General features: G+C 46.4%; 1 protein-coding gene across 2 annotated transcripts in view; it reads left to right on the forward strand.

The window, feature by feature from the left end:
- LOC138643547 (protachykinin-1-like) overlaps positions 1-18,646 on the forward strand; it is a 33,846-nt gene extending 15,200 nt beyond the window's left edge. For both annotated transcript variants that reach the window (XM_069732438.1, XM_069732436.1), the window contains 4 exons: positions 662-761; positions 1,253-1,276; positions 6,003-6,056; positions 18,509-18,646. In XM_069732438.1, the coding sequence (XP_069588539.1) occupies positions 662-761; positions 1,253-1,276; positions 6,003-6,056; positions 18,509-18,558 (228 nt within the window). In that variant the 3' untranslated portion in view covers positions 18,559-18,646. The remainder of the gene's footprint in view (positions 1-661; positions 762-1,252; positions 1,277-6,002; positions 6,057-18,508) is intronic.
- The last annotated feature ends 4,326 nt before the right edge of the window (positions 18,647-22,972 follow it).

The following is a 22,972-nucleotide window of genomic DNA, read 5'->3' on the forward strand; positions in this document are numbered from 1 at the left end:
GGTGACAGGTGCAGAATGAGAGATCACAGCGACTGATTCTTGTCACCGAGCATCAGCAGAGCTGAATGTTCTCTAAAGCCTTTTGTTTTAGATACATTGTCTTCATTCTCTATTACTGTGATACATTTCTTTACATTAATGTATCCACTCTGGAACCACTTTAACTATTTATCACTATTTTTTGTTTTTTTCAAGATCTCTGTTTGCTTTCAGTGAACGGAAACATTCTTGATAGCGGCTTCTTAGGGTGACACAATTTACAATTCGGGGACTCTATGGAGCAGGGTGGAAATTAAAGTGAAACATTGATAAACATAAATATTTACAGATAAGAAAACACATTGTATCAAAGTGTAAAAACAAGAGAGAGATTTGTGATGCAGAGACGATTGTCTGCAGCGGTATTTCCCAATCACCGACAGTCACCGGAGATCTGGAAAATGGCGGCGAATTGAAACACAAAGTAGATGAAATAGTTGTTGAATTGGCGCAGGTAGGATCTAATAGGTGCTGGACTGCCGGATATTCTGGATTACCCGATGTTTGATGAGTTTATATATTAAATAAAAGTTTTCAAAGTGAATTTATTGCTAGAGATATCATGGCCGACACCCGACTAATGATACATACGTGATGTAGATAATCATCTGTATCCCTCTAGGAAGATCTGGAGGAACCTGCATATGACAGATATCCTATGAGAATTGCAAGAAAGTTCCGGCCGGATCAATTTTATGGAATAATGGGAAAAAGAAATAGTGGTGAGTGTAATAAACTACGGTATAGCAGGAGTAGAGTGTACCGTGATGCTATTCATGTATTATAAATAATCCTGCATCGCACACTATATTTATGCACCATTTTTCTCTACTGGATTCTTTCATATGCCACAAATGGAGTTTTTCCTAGTGCTGAACCTTCCATACTGGCAGAACAGGTGGCTGCTTGTCACTCATTTGAGAAGGTCCCTTGTATTATGCTATGTCTGAAGCTACCCACAGCCACCACCAGAGGGAGCTCCTGTACACAGACAGACAGATCCCATTGAGAGCCTTACTAGCTGTAAAAAGTCATATGCAATGAGCTCCCCCTAGTGGTGGCCATGGGTAGGCAGAATCTTATAATTTATCAAGTCAAACACATCAAAGTTACCCAGCACAGATATATTATGAGACCAAGCAGCAAATGAAAAAAATGTATATATCCTGGTATGGAATGTAACCAAATAATACATGTATATGTTTTATTGTAGAATCTAAAAGAGCATCACCGAAAAGTAAGTAATGGTAATGTGATGTCATGTCTGTAGGAAAACTGACTATTTAGGAAGGTGAAATATGGCTCTGTGCGGAAAGAAAAGAAAGCGAGAGAGAGAGAGCAAGAGAAAGAGTAAGAGAGAGACAGAGAGCGCAAGAGAGAGTGAGAGTGAGAGAGATAGAGAGAGAGGGAGCGAGAGAGAGTGAGAGAGATAGAGAGAGGGAGAGAGAGTGAGAGAGATAGAGAGAGGGAGCGAGAGAGAGCGATAGAGAGAGCAAGAGGGAGCGAGAAGGAGTGAGAGAGAGCGCAAGAGAAAGCGAGAGAGTGAGAGAGTGCAAGAGAGAGTGAGAGTGGGAGAGAGCGAGAGACAGTGTAAGAGAGAGACAGAGAGCGCAAGAGAGAGTGAGAGTGAGAGAGATAGAGAGAGAGGGAGCGAGAGAGAGTGAGAGAGATAGAGAGAGGGAGCGAGAGTGAGAGAGATAGAGAGAGGGAGCGAGAGAGAGCGATAGAGAGAGCAAGAGGGAGCAAGAAGGAGTGAGAGAGAGCGCAAGAGAAAGCGAGAGAGTGAGAGTGAGAGAGTGAGAGAAAGTGCAGGAGGGAGTGAGAGTGGGAGAGAGCGAGAGAGAGTGTAAGAGAGAGAGCGTGAGAGAGAGATAGTGAGAGACTGAGAGAGATAGAGAAAGGGAGCGAGAGAGAGTGAGAGAGATAGAGATTGAGAGAGATAGAGGGAGCGAGAGAGAGCGATAGAGAGCGATAAAGAGTGAGAGAGATAGAGAAAGGGAGCGAGAGAGAGTGAGAGAGATAGAGAGTGAGAGAGATGGAGAGAGGGAGCGAGAGAGAGTGAGAGAGATAGAGAGAGAGAGTGAGAGAGATAGAGAAAGGGAGCGAGAGAGAGTGAGAGAGATAGAGAGAGGGAGCGAGAGAGAGTGAGTGAGAGAAAGCGATAGAGAGAGCGAGAGGGAGCGAGAAGGAGTGAGAGAGCGCAAGAGAAAGCGAGAGAGTGAAAGAGAGTGCAAGAGAGAGTGAGAGAGAGCAAGAGAAAGTGCAAGAGAGAGAGAGAGTGAGAGAGAGTGAGAGAGAGTGAAAGAGAGAGAGAGTAAGAGAGAGACAGAGAGCGCAAGAGAGAGTGAGAGTGAGAGAGATAGAGAGAGGGAGCGAGAGAGAGTGAGAGAGATAGAGAGAGGGAGCGAGAGTGAGAGAGATAGAGAGAGGGAGCGAGAGAGAGCGATAGAGAGAGCAAGAGGGAGCAAGAAGGAGTGAGAGAGAGCGCAAGAGAAAGCGAGAGAGTGAGAGTGAGAGAGTAAGAGAGAGTGAGAGAGTGAGAGAGAGTGCAGGAGAGAGTGAGAGAGAGTGTACCCCAACACTGGACACGTCCCTATCCCCCGACTAAAGAGCCTGATATGTCATGGACTCCTATACCCCACCCTGGAAACATCCCCTATCCTCTAAAAGGAATTTGATATTCCTTGGACCTCTATATCCCCCCCCCTCCCCCACCCCCGTATTTTTACCATATGCTTTGGCAATGCTAACATGTACTTAGTCCTGCCAATAAAGCTCATTTGAATTGAATTGAATTGAGTGAGAGTGGGAGAGAGCGAGAGAGAGTGTAAGAGAGAGAGTGTGAGAGCGATAGTGAGAGAGTGAGAGAGATAGAGAAAGGGAGCGAGAGAGAGTGAGAGAGATAGAGGGAGCGAGAGAGAGTGATAGAGAGCGATAAAGAGTGAGAGAGATAGAGAAAGGGAGCGAGAGAAAGTGAGAGAGATAGAGATAGAGAGTGAGAGAGATGGAGAGAGGGAGCGAGAGAGAGTGAGAGAGATAGAGAGAGAGAGTGAGAGAGATAGAGAAAGGGAGCGAGAGAGAGTGAGAGATAGAGATTGAGAGAGATAGAGAGAGGGAGCGAGAGAGAGTGAGTGAGAGAGAGCGAGAGGGAGCGAGAAGGAGTGAGAGAGCGCAAGAGAAAGCGAGAGAGTGAGAGAGTGAGAGAGAGTGCAAGAGAGAGTGAGAGAGAGCAAGAGAAAGTGCAAGAGAGAGTGAGAGTGAGAGAGAGTGAGAGAGAGTGCAAGAGAGAGAGTGAGAGAGAGTGCAAGAGAGAGAGAGAGTGCAAGAGAGAGAGCGCAAGAGAGAGAGAGCGTGAGAGAGAGTGCGAAAGAGTGAGAGAGATGCACTGGGTGAACATGGGAAGGATTTCTCTCCCGGGGTCTCATGAATCAGGGTTCTTCCCACTAACACAACAGAGGTGAATCGGACCGAGGAGAACAAATCTGATCATAATAATTTCACTGCAACATTAATTATAGATTTGGGACAAGGAAGTTTAAGCCAAACAGAGATTATGTTCAGCAAATGTTTAGCGACGTTAAGAAGTGCGAGAGGCAGGACAGCTGTTCACAGCGCAGCAGAGATATCAGGCAGGAAATGGCAGCTGGCACCGCACCAACTGGACGGGTCACATCACGCAGCAACGCCAATATAGCTGTAATATAGGAAAGAATAAAATGGACATTATGTAACATGTACCAGTCCTGAACTACATCCTGTACTATACTCCAGTGAGTGCAGCTCTGGGGTATAATACAGGATGTAACTCAGGATCAGTAATGTAATGTATGTACACAGTGACTGCACCAGCAGAATAGTGAGTGCAGCTCTGGAGTATAATACAGGATGTAACTCAGGATCAGTAATGTAATGTGTGTACACAGTGACTGCACCTGCAGAATAGTGAGTGCAGCTCTGGGGTATAATACAGGATGTAACTCAGGATCAGTAATGTATGTACACAGTGACTGCACCAGCAGAATAGTGAGTGCAGCTCTGGGGTATAATACAGGATGTAACTCAGGATCAGTAATGTAATGTATGTACACAGTGACTGCACCAGCAGAATAGTGAGTGCAGCTCTGGAGTATAATACAGGATGTAACTCAGGATCAGTAATGTAATGTATGTACACAGTGACTGCACCAGCAGAATAGTGAGTGCAGCTCTGGGGTATAATACAGGATGTAACTCAGGATCAGTAATGTATGTACACAGTGACTGCACCAGCAGAATAGTGAGTGCAGCTCTGGGGTATAATACAGGATGTAACTCAGGATCAGTAATGTAATGTATGTACACAGTGACTGCACCAGCAGAATAGTGAGTGCAGCTCTGGGGTATAATACAGGATGTAACTCAGGATCAGTAATGTACTGTATGTACACAGTGACTGCACCAGCAGAATAGTGAGTGCAGCTCTGGGGTATAATACAGGATGTAACTCAGGATCACTAATGTAATGTATGTACACAGTGACTGCACCAGCAGAATAGTGAGTACAGCTCTGGAGTATAATACAGGATGTAACTCAGGATCAGTAATGTAATGTATGTACACAGTGACTGCACCAGCAGAATAGTGAGTGCAGCTCTGGGGTATAATACAGGATGTAACTCAGGATCAGTAATGTAATGTATGTACACAGTGACTGCACCAGCAGAATAGTGAGTGCAGCTCTGGAGTATAATACAGGATGTAACTCAGGATCAGTAATGTAATGTATGTACACAGTGACTGCACCAGCAGAATAGTGAGTGCAGCTCTGGGGTATAATACAGGATGTAACTCAGGATCAGTAATGTATGTACACAGTGACTGCACCAGCAGAATAGTGAGTGCAGCTCTGGGGTATAATACAGGATGTAACTCAGGATCAGTAATGTAATGTATGTACACAGTGACTGCACCAGCAGAATAGTGAGTGCAGCTCTGGGGTATAATACAGGATGTAACTCAGGATCAGTAATGTACTGTATGTACACAGTGACTGCACCAGCAGAATAGTGAGTGCAGCTCTGGGGTATAATACAGGATGTAACTCAGGATCACTAATGTAATGTATGTACACAGTGACTGCACCAGCAGAATAGTGAGTACAGCTCTGGAGTATAATACAGGATGTAACTCAGGATCAGTAATGTATGTACACAGTGACTGCACCAGCAGAATAGTGAGTGCAGCTCTGGGGTATAATACAGGATGTAACTCAGGATCAGTAATGTAATGTATGTACACAGTGACTGCACCAGCAGAATAGTGAGTGCAGCTCTGGGGTATAATACAGGATGTAACTCAGGATCAGTAATGTACTGTATGTACACAGTGACTGCACCAGCAGAATAGTGAGTGCAGCTCTGGGGTATAATACAGTATGTAACTCAGGATCACTAATGTAATGTATGTACACAGTGACTGCACCAGCAGAATAGTGAGTACAGCTCTGGAGTATAATACAGGATGTAACTCAGGATCAGTAATGTAATGTATGTACACAGTGACTGCACCAGCAGAATAGTGAGTGCAGCTCTGGGGTATAATACAGGATGTAACTCAGGATCAGTACAGGATCAGGAATGTATGTAATTTTTTTTATGTAGCTTCTGCTCTTTTTGTCTTTTCTGCTGCTTAAGACATAATATAAGACCATCCAGATTTTAGAGCTTAAGTAAAAGTAGCATTTTCCTGATGAATGTGATTATTGATTGGTTTCCATTGATTCACAAATAAGCCGCTACATTAGATAATACATATTATAGTTCCCTCTCTGTACATAGCGTTGGTTATTTCTGCACTTTAAAATTCAGGTCAGGAAAATCGAAGCAAAGAAAATATTGTCCTCGGTGACTTCTATAAATAATCTGCCTTGTAAATATATGTTTTTCTCTTGCCGCATAATAATTCACCGATGTTTTGTACCTCAGTACAGAAAGCAGATTCCTTTATCGGCCTGATGGGCAAGAGATCATTAAGTTCTGGTAAGTGTGGAGCTGAATATACCCAAATAAACACATAGATGTAGCAGAGCTGAACTTGTCATTTCACAGTTTTGTGTGGACAGTGTGATTACCTATTACCCTATAGAAAACTAATAACTTATTGGACCTGATGACAAACTCAGCTCTGTCCCACGAGTGTTAATGGAAGCTAGTGATCTGTAGATGTATGGATCTACATTAAATTCAACTTTCTCAATTTTTAACTGGTCAGCCTGGAAAAAAAATTGTCAAATGAGTTCATTAATTAAAGGAAGACAATCTTTCGACTTTGCTGTTGTAGGACTGAAGTTTAGTTTCATCTTTTGTATGAGAAAGTACAGAGCAAGATAACATTTTGAAAATTGCTTGATATATTTAGTGTTGTTCCTTTGCAATCTAGAGCACATGGTTCACTGATAACATTGTATCTTAAGGTACCGTCACACTAGACGATATCGCTAGCGATCCGTGACGTTGCAGCGTCCTCGCTAGCGATATCGTCCAGTGTGACAGGCAGCAGCGATCAGGCCCCTGCTGTGATATCGCTGGTCAGGGAAGAAAGTCCAGAACTTTATTTGGTCGCTGGACTCCCCGCAGACATCGCTGGATCGGCGTGTGTGACACCGATTCAGCGATGTCTTCACTGGTAACCAGGGTAAACATCGGGTAACTAAGCGCAGGGCCGCGCTTAGTAACCCGATGTTTACCCTGGTTACCATCCTAAAAGTAAAAAAAAACAAACGCTACATACTTACCTACAGCCGTCTGTCCTCCAGCACTGTGCTCTGCTCTCCTCCTGTACTGGCTGTGAGCGTCGGTCAGCCGGAAAGCAGAGCGGTGACGTCACCGCTCTGCTTTCCGGCCGCTGTGCTCACAGCCAGTACAGGAGGAGTGCAGAGCACAGCGCTGGAGGACAGACGGCTGTAGGTAAGTATGTAGTGTTTGTTTTTTTTTACTTTTAGGATGGTAACCAGGGTAAACATCGGGTTACTAAGCGCGGCCCTGCGCTTAGTTACCCGATGTTTACCCTGGTTACCAGCATCGTTGGTCGCTGGAGAGCTGTCTGTGTGACAGCTCTCCAGCGACCAAACAGCGACGCTGCAGCGATCCGGATCGTTGTCGGTATCGCTGCAGCGTCGCTAAGTGTGACGGTACCTTTAGTGTAGTCAGATCCCCCATTAACTTGTCCCAGTGGTTTGTTCCACAATAATGCAGTAAGGCAGGATCGGATCATTACATCTAGGTAATGGGGGATTTGACTACACAGTGAAGTTAGTTATCTGAGAGCTCATTTCACTCCATTATTCTTCCTATTATAAAAAGCCACTACATAAAGTATAATACCAAAAGTTTTCCTTAACCTGCTGTATATAATTATCTGTTCTTCTGTGATAAGTAATTCTGTTGTTTAACCCCTTAGGACAAATTGATTTAACTGTCCATTCACACTGAGGTTCGCAAGAGCAGAAGGGGCTGAGGATCTGAGCTCTCCCCACATGCAGTAAATGCTAGCTGCGTTACACAGCCGGCAAAGGTCTCTGACAGCAGTGGCCAGTGCTGAGCTCAGATTGCTGCTGTTAACCATTTAGTTGCTACTGCCAATCACTTCCATGACATGATTAAAGGGCACCAATAGGTTTCCATTGCAGCAGATGCCATCTGAAGGCTCCTGTCACTGCCATCTTGGTCGTCCTGTGAAGCTCAGCCATGGGATAAGCTCCACGGGCCACCATGATTATTCCTATATACTGCAATACTACCGTATTGCAATGTATAGAACTAGCAATCAAAGAATCACAGGTTTAAATAATCAAAAATTAAGCAGAATATAAAATAAAGCTCTTGAAAATATATTTTTTTTAAGTTACCAAAATAGAAATGTGTGAATCTCCTCTTTTACCCAGTTAAAAGTAAATAAATAAAGATAAAAGAAACATATTAATGAAAAAAAAAATTAAAATACCAAAATTGAAGGTTTTTTTTTTTTTTTACTACTGCATCTCAATCACGTTCTGTATCCTGCCTCTTTTTTTTTACACCCACTCTTATTGGGACTTATTTGGGCAGCACGGTGGCGCAGTGGTTAGCACAGCAGCCTTGCAGCGCTGGGGTCCTGGGTTCTAATCCCACCCAGGACAACATCTGCAAAGAGTTTGTATGTTCTCTCCGTGTTTGCGTGGGTTTCCTCCGGGCACTCCGGTTTCCTCCCACATTCCAAAGACATACTGATAGGGATTCTAGATTGTGAGCCCCATCGGGGACAGTGATGATAATGTGTGCAAACTGTAAAGCGCTGCGGAATATGTTAGCGCTATATAAAAAATAAAAAGAAAAAAAAGACTATTGTGTTCATAATTGGCTGGAGTTGCTGGGACCATAAATGATCCAGAAATAAGCCAGACCTGGTCCCAAACAAATCACCAATTTCACCAATAACATCTAAGTTAAAAAAAAACAACCTTAAATTCTGCTCTAAGGATTGATTTCCTTTTGTCATAGACTTGGCAGAGAATGGAGAGAGGAGGTACCATTGTCCGCCACATCATAGATGTCTGCACACTTACCTTTCCGTTAAAGGACTCCTTTTCTAATTTTTGCATTATCAGGACATGCTGGTAAAACTCTCAACAGGCCGCAATTTCCATCACGACCACTGAGTGGCCACAAATAGAGACATAGAGTGGAAACATCTCCCAGCAGAGTATCACAAACATTATACTTGTTTTTTAAAGCTGACCATCCTGCTCCACTAATCTCAGGAAATGTCGAGCCAAGCTGTTTGATTGTTCCATCACCAGGTCATTCTGACCCGTAGCCAGGCTCTGCTTCATCGGGGCAAGGGATTATTTTTCTGACTTCATAGTGTATCTTATTACCCTGGATAAGGCAAAGCGATATGCCACCTAATGGCACTCGGAACCTGTTGGTACTCAGAACGTGGCACATGCCTCCTATTGACACTTAGAATTTGGCACATGTCTCCTGTTATCACTCAGAACATGGCGCATGCCTCCTGTTATCACTCAGAATGTGGCACATGTCTCCTGTTGGCACTCAGAATGTGGCACATGCCTCCTGTTATCACTCAGAACGTGGCACTTGCCTCCTGTTGGCACTCAGAATGTGGCACATGCCTCCTGTTATCACTCAGAAAGTGGCACATGCCTCCTGTTGGCACTCAGAATGTGGCACATGTCTCCTGTTGGCACTTGGAACATGGCGCATGCCTCCTGTTATCACTCAGAATGGAATGTGGCACATGTCTCCTGTTGGCACTTGGAACATGGCGCATGCCTCCTATTGGCACTCAGAACGTGGCGCATGCCTCCTGTTGGCACTCAGAATGTGGCACATGCCTCCTGTTCACACTCAGAATGTGGCACTTGCCTCCTGTTATCACTCAGAATGTGGCACATACCTACTGTTGGCACCCAGAATGTGGCACATGCCTCCTGTTCACACTCAGAATGTGGCACATGCCTCCTGTTGGAACCCAGAATGTGGCACATGCCTCCTGTTGGCACTCAGAAAGTGGCACATGCCTCCTGTTCACACTCAGAATGTGGCACGTCTCCTGTTGGCACTTGGAACATGGCGCATGCCTCCTGTGAAGGTGGCACATGTCTCCTGTTGGCACTTGGAACATGGCGCATGCCTCCTATTGGCACTCAGAACGTGGCACATGCCTCCTGTTGGCACTCAGAACGTGGCACATGCCTCCTGTTGGCACTCAGAATGTGGCACATGCCTCCTGTTCACACTCAGAATGTGGCACATACCTACTGCTGGCACCCAGAATGTGGCACATGCCTCCTGTTCACACTTAGAATGTGGCACATGCCTCCTGTTGGCACCCAGAATGTGGTACATGCCTCCTGTTGGCACTCAGAATGTGGCACATGTCTCCTGTTGGCACTTGGAACATGGCGCATGCCTCCTATTGGCACTCAGAACGTGGCACTTGCCTCCTGTTATCACTCAGAATGTGGCACATACCTACTGTTGGCACTCAGAACGTGGCACATGCCTCCTGTTGGCACTCAGAATGTGGCACTTGCCTCCTGTTATCACTCAGAATGTGGCACATACCTACTGTTGGCACTCAGAACGTGGCACATGCCTCCTGTTCACACTCAGAATGTGGCACATGCTTCCTGTTGGCACCCAGAATGTGGCACATGCCTCCTGTTGGCACTCAGAACGTGGCACATGCCTCCTGTTCACACTCAGAATGTGGCACATGCCTCATGTTGGCACCCAGAATGTGGCACATGCCTCATGTTGGCACCCAGAATGTGGCACATGCCTCCCGTTCACACTCAGAATGTGGCACATGCCTCCTGTTGGCACTTGGAACATGGCCCATGCCTCCTGTTGGTATTCAGAACGTGGCACATGCCTACTATTGACACTCAGAATGTGGCATATGCCTCCTATTGGCACTCAGAATGTGGCATATGCCTCCTATTGGCACTCAGAACGTGGCACATGCCCCCTATTATCACTCAGAATGTGGCTCTTGCCTCCTGTTGGCACTCAGAATGTGGCACATGTCTCCTGTTGGCACTCAGAACGTGGCACATGCCTCCTGTTGGCACTCAGAATGTGGCACATGCCTCCTATTACCACTCAGAACGTGGCACATGCCTCCTATTGGCACTTGGAACATGGCGCATGCCTCCTGTTATCACTCAGAATGTGGCACATGCCTCCTGTTCACACTCAGAATGTGGCACATGCCACCTGTTGGCACCCAGAATGTGGCACATGCCTCCTGTTGGCACTCAGAAAGTGGCACATGCCTCCTGTTCACACTCAGAATGTGGCACGTCTCCTGTTGGCACTTGGAACATGGCGCATGCCTCCTGTTATCACTCAGAAGGTGGCACATGTTTCCTGTTGGCACTTGGAACATGGCGCATGCATCCTATTGGCACTCAGAACGTGGCACATGCCTCCTGTTGGCACTCAGAACGTGGCACATGCCTCCTGTTGGCACTCAGAATGTGGCACATGCCTCCTGTTCACACTCAGAATGTGACACATACCTACTGTTGGCACCCAGAATGTGGCACATGCCTCCTGTTCACACTTAGAATGTGGCACATGCCTCCTGTTGGCACCCAGAATGTGGTACATGCCTCCTGTTGGCACTCAGAATGTGGCACGTCTCCTGTTGGCACTTGGAACATGGCGCATGCCTCCTATTGGCACTCAGAACGTGGCGCATGCCTCCTGTTGGCACTCAGAATGTGGCACATGCCTCCTGTTCACACTCAGAATGTGGCACTTGCCTCCTGTTATCACTCAGAATGTGGCACATATCTACTGTTGGCACCCAGAATGTGGCACATGCCTCCTGTTCACACTCAGAATGTGGCACATGCCTCCTTTTGGCACCCAGAATGTGGCACATGCCTCCTGTTGGCACCCAGAATGTGGTACATGCCTCCTGTTCACACTTAGAATGTGGCACATGCCTCCTGTTGGCACCCAGAATGTGGTACATGCCTCCTGTTGGCACTCAGAATGTGGCACGTCTCCTGTTGGCACTTGGAACATGGCGCATGCCTCCTGTTATCACTCAGAATGTGGCACGTCTCCTGTTGGCACTTGGAACATGGCGCATGCCTCCTATTGGCACTCAGAACGTGGCGCATGCCTCCTGTTGGCACTCAGAATGTGGCACATGCCTCCTGTTCACACTCAGAATGTGGCACTTGCCTCCTGTTATCACTCAGAATGTGGCACATATCTACTGTTGGCACCCAGAATGTGGCACATGCCTCCTGTTCACACTCAGAATGTGGCACATGCCTCCTTTTGGCACCCAGAATGTGGCACATGCCTCCTGTTGGCACTCAGAAAGTGGCACATGCCTCCTGTTCACACTCAGAATGTGGCACGTCTCCTGTTGGCACTTGGAACATGGCGCATGCCTCCTGTTATCACTCAGAAGGTGGCACATGTTTCCTGTTGGCACTTGGAACATGGCGCATGCCTCCTATTGGCACTCAGAACGTGGCACATGCCTCCTGTTGGCACTCAGAACGTGGCACATGCCTCCTGTTGGCACTCAGAATGTGGCACATGCCTCCTGTTCACACTCAGAATGTGACACATACCTACTGTTGGCACCCAGAATGTGGCACATGCCTCCTGTTCACACTTAGAATGTGGCACATGCCTCCTGTTGGCACCCAGAATGTGGTACATGCCTCCTGTTGGCACTCAGAATGTGGCACGTCTCCTGTTGGCACTTGGAACATGGCGCATGCCTCCTGTTATCACTCAGAATGTGGCACGTCTCCTGTTGGCACTTGGAACATGGCGCATGCCTCCTATTGGCACTCAGAACGTGGCACATGCCTCCTGTTGGCACTCAGAATGTGGCACTTGCCTCCTGTTATCACTCAGAATGTGGCACATACCTACTGTTGGCACTCAGAACGTGGCACATGCCTCCTGTTGGCACTCAGAATGTGGCACTTGCCTCCTGTTATCACTCAGAATGTGGCACATACCTACTGTTGGCACTCAGAACGTGGCACATGCCTCCTGTTTACACTCAGAATGTGGCACATGCTTCCTGTTGGCACCCAGAATGTGGCACATGCCTCCTGTTGGCACTCAGAAAGTGGCACATGCCTCCTGTTGGCACCCAGAATGTGGCACATGCCTCATGTTGGCACCCAGAATGTGGCACATGCCTCCCGTTCACACTCAGAATGTGGCACATGCCTCCTGTTGGCACTTTGAACATGGCCCATGCCTCCTGTTGGTATTCAGAACGTGGCACATGCCTACTATTGACACTCAGAATGTGGCATATGCCTCCTATTGGCACTCAGAATGTGACATATGCCTCCTATTGGCACTCAGAACGTGGCACATGCCTCCTGTTATCACTCAGAATGTGGCTCTTGCCTCCTGTTGGCACTCAGAATGTGGCTCTTGCCTCCTGTTGACACTCAGAATGTGGCTCTTGCCTCCTGTTGGCACTCAGAATGTGGCTCTTGCCTCCTGTTGGCACTCAGAACGTGGCACATGCCTCCTGTTGGCACTCAGAATGTGGCTCTTGCCTCCTGTTGGCACTCAGAATGTGGCTCTTGCCTCCTGTTGACACTCAGAATGTGGCTCTTGCCTCCTGTTGGCACTCAGAATGTGGCTCTTGCCTCCTGTTGGCACTCAGAATGTGGCTCTTGCCTCCTGTTGGCACTCAGAACGTGGCACATGCCTCCTGTTGGCACTCAGAATGTGGCTCTTGCCTCCTGTTGGCACTCAGAATGTGGCTCTTGCCTCCTGTTGACACTCAGAATGTGGCTCTTGCCTCCTGTTGGCACTCAGAATGTGGCTCTTGCCTCCTGTTGGCACTCAGAATGTGGCTCTTGCCTCCTGTTGGCACTCAGAACGTGGCACATGCCTCCTGTTGGCACTCAGAATGTGGCTCTTGCCTCCTGTTGGCACTCAGAATGTGGCTCTTGCCTCCTGTTATCACTCAGAATGTGGCTCTTGCCTCCTATTGGCACTCAGAACGTGGCACATGCCTCCTATTATCACTCAGAACGTGGCACATGCCTCTTGTTTCCCTCTTCCCCAGCTATTCACCCTTTATTATGCACCCACAGTTTCCAGCCGCTCCTTTCCGTACAGCACCGCACCCTCGGTGTGCCCTTTTTCCTTCCCCCACGCTTGTTTCTGACAATCAGCTCCTCTCCAGTATAATTCTCAGCAATCAATATTTCCTTCACCCCGTCCTAAATAATGGCCAGATAAGATATTTCTGACCCGTCCCCTCCTCATGGCTGATTATGCCGGGATTCCCAGCGGTGGATGTGCTGCAGGTAGACGTCGCTCGCAGGTCATCCTGCCTTCACCCCTATAATGACATTCCCTCCGGGGGATCATTAGTTAGCGCTGTGCCTTATGCCGGCTCTCAGAGCGATGTCCAATCTTTACAGTGTTGCAGATGGAGCAGGTACATAACCTCTGAGTGAGGATAATTAGATTTCCTCCTATTTTTACAGTCAGTAGATTTTTTTTCTGCACAATGAATCAGTGATGGACAGTAATGATTATCTAATGACAGCAGGGAAACAACGCACCCAACAATATTTACCGCCAGCACATAACTTAAGGCAGTTTTGGTCTGAGCGAGGATCCTCCAAGCGAAACAACGGCGCTTTTTTTTTTTTGCAATGGTTCCCTATGGTGGGCGGATGCCTATACCCAAAAGTTGTCAGTGGGGGTCTGGGCGCTAAGACCCCAGCCGATTGCTACATGAATGGGTAGAGTTGCTGAGCCGGACACTGCGCCCCTGAGCTGCGCTGCTTCGTAGCCGAGCGCCCCTGCCCCTTTTTTTCAGCGATTTGTGGGGGGGTCTCAGCACCCGGACCCCACTGATCAAAACTTTTGACATGTATTTGAAAATGATCATTACTAGAGATGAGCGAGTCTCCCAAAATTAATTTTTGGCCGATTCGATTTAGTAGGAATAAAATTGGATCTGAATCGAATAAAACAATCATTATGTCCGGACCCCAAAGCATGATAAATGGAGGACCGGGAAGGGGTTAAAAAATAATAAAATATTATATGATACCCCCCAGTCGTAGGTGCTGCAGCTCCGCTCGCTTCAGATCAGTTTTTGGTCTGGATCCTCAGGCGACCCCCCCCCCCACGGACACACCAATGACGTGCATCACCCCCCCCCCCACGGTCACACCAATGACGTGCATCACCCCCCCACGGTCACACCAATGACGTGCATCACCCCCCCCCCACGGTCACACCAATGACGTGCATCACCCCCCCACGGTCACACCAATGACGTGCATCACCCCCCCCCCACGGTCACACCAATGACGTGCATCACCCCCCCCACGGTCACACCAATGACGTGCATCACCCCCCCCCACGGTCACACCAATGACGTGCATCACCCCCCCACGGTCACACCAATGACGTGCATCACCCCCCCCCCCACGGTCACACCAATGACGTGCATCACCCCCCCCCCACGGTCACACCAATGACGTGCATCACCCCCCCACGGTCACACCAATGACGTGCGTCACCCCCCCCCACGGTCACACCAATGACGTGCATCACCCCCCCCACGGTCACACCAATGACGTGCGTCACCACCCCCACGGTCACACCAATGACGTGCATCACCCCCCCACGGTCACACCAATGACGTGCATCACCCCCCCCCACGGTCACACCAATGACGTGCATCACCCCCCCACGGTCACACCAATGATGTGCATCACCCCCCCACGGTCACACCAATGACATGCATCACCCACCCCACGGTCACACCAATGACGTGCATCACCCCCCCCATGGTCACACCAATGACGTGCATCACCCCCCCACGGTCACACCAATGACGTGCATCACCCCCCCCCCACGGTCACACCAATGACGTGCATCACCCCCCCTACGGTCACACCAATGACGTGCATCACCCCCCCTACGGTCACACCAATGACGTGCATCACCCCCCCACGGTCACACCAATGACGTGCATCACCCCCCCACTGTCAATTAAGGCAAGACCATGAGGAGTCTCGTCAGCACCGGAGGATCCAGACCAAAGAGCGACACCTTGTAATGTAGCCATCTTCACATAATGTACCCGTCCAACTATGAAGCGGAATATCTTGGCATTGCCCGTGCCGCCTGGGTGTCATTGCCTATGTCGCCCTCTGTAGAGCCCACGTGAACAGGCTTTACCAGGCAGGGAAATCATTCAATTACCCCACGGCGGAGTCCGCACCTGTTCTTACTTCCAGACGCAGAAAAAAAATAATTTTCCAAAACAACACTAAAAATAAAGTCATATAAAATTCTAGATCCGCCCTCCCCTCCCCCGTCATACAGTAACAGGTGCATTGTGGAGCCATTCAAAGAGGACGACAAACCCGAAGGGAAAGTGACTCAGACGTAATGAATCCTATTACTGTAATGAATCCTGCAAATGCAAAACACAACGAAATCTCCGGGATATGGAAACGAAGCGTCATCATCATCCTGTAATGAAAAGTTTTGTAACTTTTTATCAGACTTTATTAAATCATTAACAATTTTCAAGATTTCTGCAGCAGCCAGTGAAAAATTACTTGTTTGTAGTTTGTCAGAGACCGGAAACATCAATAGACCTAGTCGGTTTTTATTTTATTTTTTTTTGCAATGGAGGATTCACTAGATCGATCTATCTATCTATTATCTATCTATCTATCTATCTATCTATCTATCTATCTATCTATCTATCTATCTATCTATTATCTATCTATCTATCTATCATCTATCTATTATCTATCTATCTATCTATCATCTATCTATCTATCTATCTATCTTCTATCTATTATCTATCTATCTTCTATCTATCTATCATCTATTATCTATCTATTATCTACTGTCAGCATTTGATATTCACTGATAAGAAGAAATCTTTAAAATTTGCTGTCCAGCTCACCCCAAACCATCTCGATTGGGTTCAGGTCTGGTGACTGTGGAGGCCAGGTCATCTGGCGTAGCTCCCCATCACTCTCCTTCTTGGTCAAATAGCCCTTACACAGCCTGGAGGTGTGTTTGGGGTCATTGTACTGTTGAAAAATAAATGATGGTCCAACTAAACGCAAACCGGATGGAATAGCATGCCGCTGCAAGATGCTGTGGTAGCCATGCTGGTTCAGTATGCCTTCAATTTTGATTAAATCCCCAACAGTGTCACCAGCAAAGCACCCCCACACCATCACACCTCCTCCTCCATGCTTCACGGTCGGAACCAGGCATGTAGAGTCCATCCGTTCACCTTTTCTGCGTCGCACAAAGACACGGTGGTTGGAACCAAAGATCTCAAATTTGGACTCATCAGACCAAAGCACAGATTTCCACTGGTCTAATGTCCATTCCTTGTGTTCTTTAGCTCAAACAAGTCTCTTCTGCTTGTTGCCTGTCCTTAGTAGTGGATTCCTAGCAGCTATTTTACCATGAAGGCCTGCTGCACAAAGTCTCCTCTTAACAGTTGTTGTAGAGATGTGTCTGCTGCTAGAACTCTGTGTGGCGTTAACCTGGTCTCTAATCTGAGCTGCTGTTAACCTGCGATTTCTGAGGCTGGTGACTCGGATAAACTTATCCTCAGAAGCAGAGGTGACTCTTGGTCTTCCTTTCCTGGAGTGGTTCTCATGTGAGACAGTTTCTTTGTAGCGCTTGATGGTTTTTGCCACTGCACTTGGGGACACTTTCAAAGTTTTCCCAATTTTTCGGACTGACTGACCTTCCTTTCTTAAAGTAATGATGGCCACTCGTTTTTCTTTACTTAGCTGCTTTTTTCTTGCCACAATACAAATTCTAACAGTCTATTCAGTAGGACTATCAGCTGTGTATCCACCACACTTCTGCACAACACAACTGATGGTCCCAACCCCATTTATAAGGCAAGAAATCCCACCTATTAAACCTGACAGGGCACACCTGTGAAATGAAAACAATTCCCAGTGACTACCTCTTGAAGCTCATCAAGAGAATGCCAAGAGTGTGCAAAGCAGTCATCAAAGCAAAAGGTGGCCACTTTGAAGAACCTAGAATATAAGACATATTTTCAGTTGTTTCACACTTTTTTGTTAAGTATATAATTCCACATGTGTTAATTCATAGTTTTGATGCCTTCAGTGTGAATATACAATTTTCATAGTCATGAAAATACAGAAAAATCTTTAAATGAGAAGGTGTGTCCAAACTTTTCCTCTGTACTGTATGTGCATCCATAAGGTGCTTTTTTGCATAAATGCGGTATGGAGGCACATAGGGAGTATAGAGGTACATATGCCCATATGGTGTAAGAGGGGAATGAAGGTAGATTGGAGGCCACAGGGATTATAGAGGTACACAGGGGTATGTGGCACTCCATTTTAGATATATTTGTCTATGGTAGAATAGCAGCTTATATTAGTCTTGTCTCATAAACCAGATATATCGCTTATCTGCAGGATGAATGATATCTGTATGATAATGCGCTGTGACGTCCACAGATCACAGGGGTCCCAAAGTCATCGGAGTGAATGGACCAGTAGTGATCATTAGTGACTCCTGCCCCATTCAGTTCCTATAGTGGTGATGGTCTCACACGCTCAATATCTCTTCATTTATCCAGGGGACTGTGGACTTTCACTCTTGGGGTCGATGGGATCATAGCAGCACTCGTACCCAGTGATCATATATTTATCATCTGCCCTGTGGATATATGACAAGTTTCGTCACGACAGGGGCCACTCTTTTACTAATATGGCAGCCATACACGGCCAGGGTTGCTGTATGTTCGTGTAACTCCCGGTTATTACCTATATTGCATTTGTGTAAACCCCGAGATTCCATCAAATTGGAGCAGCCCCCCCAAAAGGTTAAACATTGCCTTTAATCTTCATCAATACTTTCTTTTTCAGAATCAGAAGACCGAAATACTGAGTACGAGTCCGTCAGAAGACGTAAATGATCAGCGCCTGCCATCATGTGCGACAGACGTGTACAATGGACAGTGGTGTCCAGATCGGGAAATTAGCAGAACCCGCGTCCAATAAAGTATTTATTCTCTACACCCGGCACTGAGTCGTTCTTACATCGAAATCGATATATTGTAAGGGTTTGTTATACCGGACCCAACAAGGAGGTCCCAGGAGCATCGGAAGTATTTAATGTAATAGCTATGGGATTATCAGGTGTCAGTGAGATTTATGGGCGACCTCGGGAAGTCGGGACTGTTGGGAATTATAATGACTTTTTACTGAGTTCTGAGAATATACAGGAACAAGCTCAATGAAGGAATCAATAATTGAATTATCCCTTATCCCCAAAATAGGTGATGTCACGAGATTGTATGAAATATAATATAATTTTGGAGTTTGCCTGTCGGACCCATGCTGCGGGCTAAAAAAAGCCCTCCCTTCCCTCTGTGTTTCTGAATGTATTTGTAGAAGAGGGTTTTATTGCTCTGGCCATAAATTCCAAGCTTGGAGCAACTTACTTCCCCCCTCCCTTCTGTCCAGCTATAACTGGTATAGAAGCTCTCCAAAATCCAGGAGGATCTTTGTTCTAATATGATAAGATATTGGACCAACGACTTGGGCTAGGAGAATATTAAATACATATTGCTAACGTCCATCGGCGGATCGGTCCGCCACTGTAAGCAGGAGCTTCTAACTCCATCAGTTACAAAGTATGGATTTCTCTGGAACTGTGCGTCACAACGTGATGATCCCTGGGGCTCAACTGCTGGGACCCTCAACGATCCCGAGAAGTGGTGCACATGCTTTACCTCTGCACCATTCATTGTCCATAGGACTGTCAGGTGACTTGATGGTTCAACGATGTGTAGGAAGATTGATCTTGAGCAAGCCTAGATGGGTCCACCAAGGTCTTCTCTGCCATTACCTTAATATTATCAAGTCATCAGGTTTCTGGTCTTCCTCTTCGCCTGGTACCTTCTATTTTTCCGTCCATGATGTCCTATTGCTATACAGTGCCTAAATAATACTTCCACCATATGTACACTATAAAGTGTCTGATACTGTTAGTGGCGCAAAATGACCGACTTTGAAAAGACTACCAAACATTACATCACAATAATTTGTCGGGAGGTGTTTAAGCTACACTGTATGTGGCTGCCCAGTCGATGTGATGTAAACCGCAGCCTTTTGAGGGTTTAGCCATAATATCGTGATAAAATATTGAACTTGTATCATTAGAAATTCAATCAAGGGTAAAACCAGACACAACTGTAAGTCGTAATTTTGCCATTCTTTTCCTTGATATTTTTCTGTCTCTTTTTTTTCTGCCATTATTTATTTTCTTTCATTATTTGTGCTTCTGTCAAAATTAGAATATAAAACAAAAAGTTAATCAAAAAGCCATAATCATCAACATTAACAGAAATAAACACTTGGAATAGATCACTCTGTGTGTAATGACTCTATATAATATATGAGATTCACGTTTTGTATTGAATAACTGTAATAAATTAACTTTTTGGTGATTTTCTAATTTTGTGAGAAGCACCTGTATGTGTCACGAAGCCGAGCTCTATTGGCCATTTACTATGCGAGTGACTAAACTGGGAAAACGTCGTCGGTTCATCTGCCGTCTTATGGAGCAATAATGTATCGTGATACTGTATTATAGTAAGATGGTCTGAATGGCAAGCATAGCTCTGCCACATGTGAAGAATCACACGGACGTAAGTCTCGGACGGGGATCACAATGTAATGCTCGGACTGGCTGTCGGTTCTCCCCACCCGAATGTGACAGCTGCATAGAAGTACATGCTGCCATGCTCGGGCCGGGAGAGCTGCCGGCCAGTCCGAGCATTGTGTTGCGGTCCCTGTCCAAGTTGTACGGCCGTCTGACTCTTCCCTAAGAGTTGAGCCAAATAATTTGCAGGACGTAGGTCCAGTGGCCATGCCAGTTAATGGCAGCAGGAGCGGAGTCCTGCGAACCTCCTCGTTCCTGCAAACATGTCCGGTGCCTCCTATGAGTTGCAGGCAGTTTTGGCCAAGGATATCCAGGGAGTCTGGGAGGTCTCCTCTTGTTTGGGAGTCACTCAGACATTGGAAAGTCTTTTATCCGAAGTATGAGCAGATCCTGACGCGTTTTCATCTACATCAGGGTAGGAAGGGCCCATTGGGGAACCAAACGATCTTCCAAAGAGCCTACGTTCTGAAATGATTCTAGAGCCCATGGAAACAAGATTACCCTTAAAGGCTTTTCCCTACTTAATCCTCTGTACACGAGATAACTGATTGCTGGTGGTCTGACAGTTGGGACCCCCACAATCCTTAAAACAAGGCTTTGAAAGAACCCGTTAGAATGAAGCTTTGGTCGAACAATCACACCAGGTTTCATCCATTGTCTATGGGGTTGCTTGAGAAAAGCGAGGACAGCGGACAGGCGTCTCCGACAGTCCCATAGACAATGAATTGTTGGACCCACAATGATCAGCAAGCTATGTCCTACCCCCGTGTGGATGGATGATAACTTATGAAGTTCCGAATAACCCTTTAAAGTCTATTTCCCAGAAAACATCATCTCGAAGGGACATTAGAGCAGATTTTATTTGCTGTTGTCATTTATCCCAATTAAAACGCCTAAGATTTCGATGTTAATCGCTTCCAGTCATAGGGAAGCCAAAAGGATAATGCTCCCGATCATGTCCGTGGTCACTGAAGTCCGAGCTTGGGCAACACTGCGAACAACCTATTATTCTACAGAGACGGAAAATAATATATTTTACATTTAATATCAGAAAATGAAATGTTTCCTGCAGTATTTCTAGATGTTTTCGGCGAGGTATTTGTTCCACAAGATTACGGGTATTATCTCAAATATTGGGGCAGATGTCAAGGGATCCGGAGATTTTGAAGGAAAATTACAAAAGGCGTCTATATTTATTTTTCCTTGCGGTGTTGGCTCAGAATAAAACAGCAGCTACTTTCTCTGTTATCAGCAGTCGTCATACTGTGCATACCGCATGAGCTCCTGAGTCTGTCTCATAGGGAGTGAAATTGGGGAGAAGGGTATTTATTACAGTCAGGCCTTGTCCTCCAGCCGTATTCTTATTCTATAAAGTCGTCTTATTATTACAAATATAATGAAAATAAAAGACACAACTTCATCTGAGAGCAGCATAATGTAGGGGCAAAGACCCTGATTCCAGTGATGTGTCACTTAGTTTACTGGGTGCAGCAGTTGTGACACAATCAGAGTTTTTAGATGTAGCAGAGCTGAGAAAGCTAACCCCGCCCACATCACAGCTTTCTGCGACCATTGTCTACTGACAGTAACTGTTGTGAATTCTGTTGTCGGGCTCCCTCCTGTGGTCATGAATGGTACTTCGGCTGGTTCTGTCCATGGACTTCCTCTGGTGGCTGTGGGTGTTTCTGAGTTTCCTTCCACAGCTGACGAGGCTAAGTCGTTAGTGGGCTGCTCTATTTAACTCCACTTAGATCTTTGCCCCATGCCACCTGTCAATGTTGTACTATTGGTCTAGTTCGCTCCTGGATCGTTCTGGTTACCTGTTATTTCCAGCAGAAGCTAAGTTCCTCTTTGCTATTTTCTTGTTTGCTATTTTTTCTGTCCAGCTTGCTATTGTGATTTTTGTCTTGATTGCTGGAAGCTCTGGGACGCAGAGGGGCGCATCCGCACCGTGAGTCGGTGCGGAAGGTTTTTTTTCTCTGCACTCTCTGCGTGGCTTTTTGTAGGTTTTTGTGCTGACCGCAAAGTTGCCTTTCCTATCCTCTGTCTGTTCAGTAAGTCGGGCCTCTCTTTGCTATATCTATTTCATCTCTGTGTTTGTGATTTCATCTTACTCACAGTCAATATATGTGGGGGCTGCCTTTTTCTTTGGGGAATTTCTCTGAGGCAAGGTAGGCTTTATTTTCCTATCTTTAGGGCTAGCTAGTTTCTTAGGCTGTGTTGAGTTGCATAGGGAGCGTTAGGAGCAATCCACGGCTATTTCTAGTGTGTGTGATAGGATTAGGGATTGCGGTCAGCAGAGTTTCCACTTCCCAGAGCTTGTCCTGTATTTTTGTAGCTATCAGGTCTTTCCGGGTGCTCTTGACCATCAGGTCCAATCTTGTCCTAACCACCAGGTCATAACAAGTAACCCGCTTATCAGAAGAGGGGCGTGGTCGGACCAGTGCTCATTTGTGCTTCAGTCCAGGCAGTGATAATCTCCTGGTAATAAAACATTAATTGTATGGAAACGACTGCATACAGCCTAATGAGTGACACATCCCTAATACAGATCTGGCTGAGGAGCCATTAAAAGGGTCATCCACAGATTATTCTTATGTGATTTGGACCCTATAGCACTAGATGGCGTTTCTTCCACCATTTCCGACTTGTATTCATAAAAC

This window comes from Ranitomeya imitator, chromosome 6 (genome assembly GCF_032444005.1).
Source record: "Ranitomeya imitator isolate aRanImi1 chromosome 6, aRanImi1.pri, whole genome shotgun sequence".
Classification (NCBI taxonomy): domain Eukaryota; kingdom Metazoa; phylum Chordata; class Amphibia; order Anura; family Dendrobatidae; genus Ranitomeya; species Ranitomeya imitator.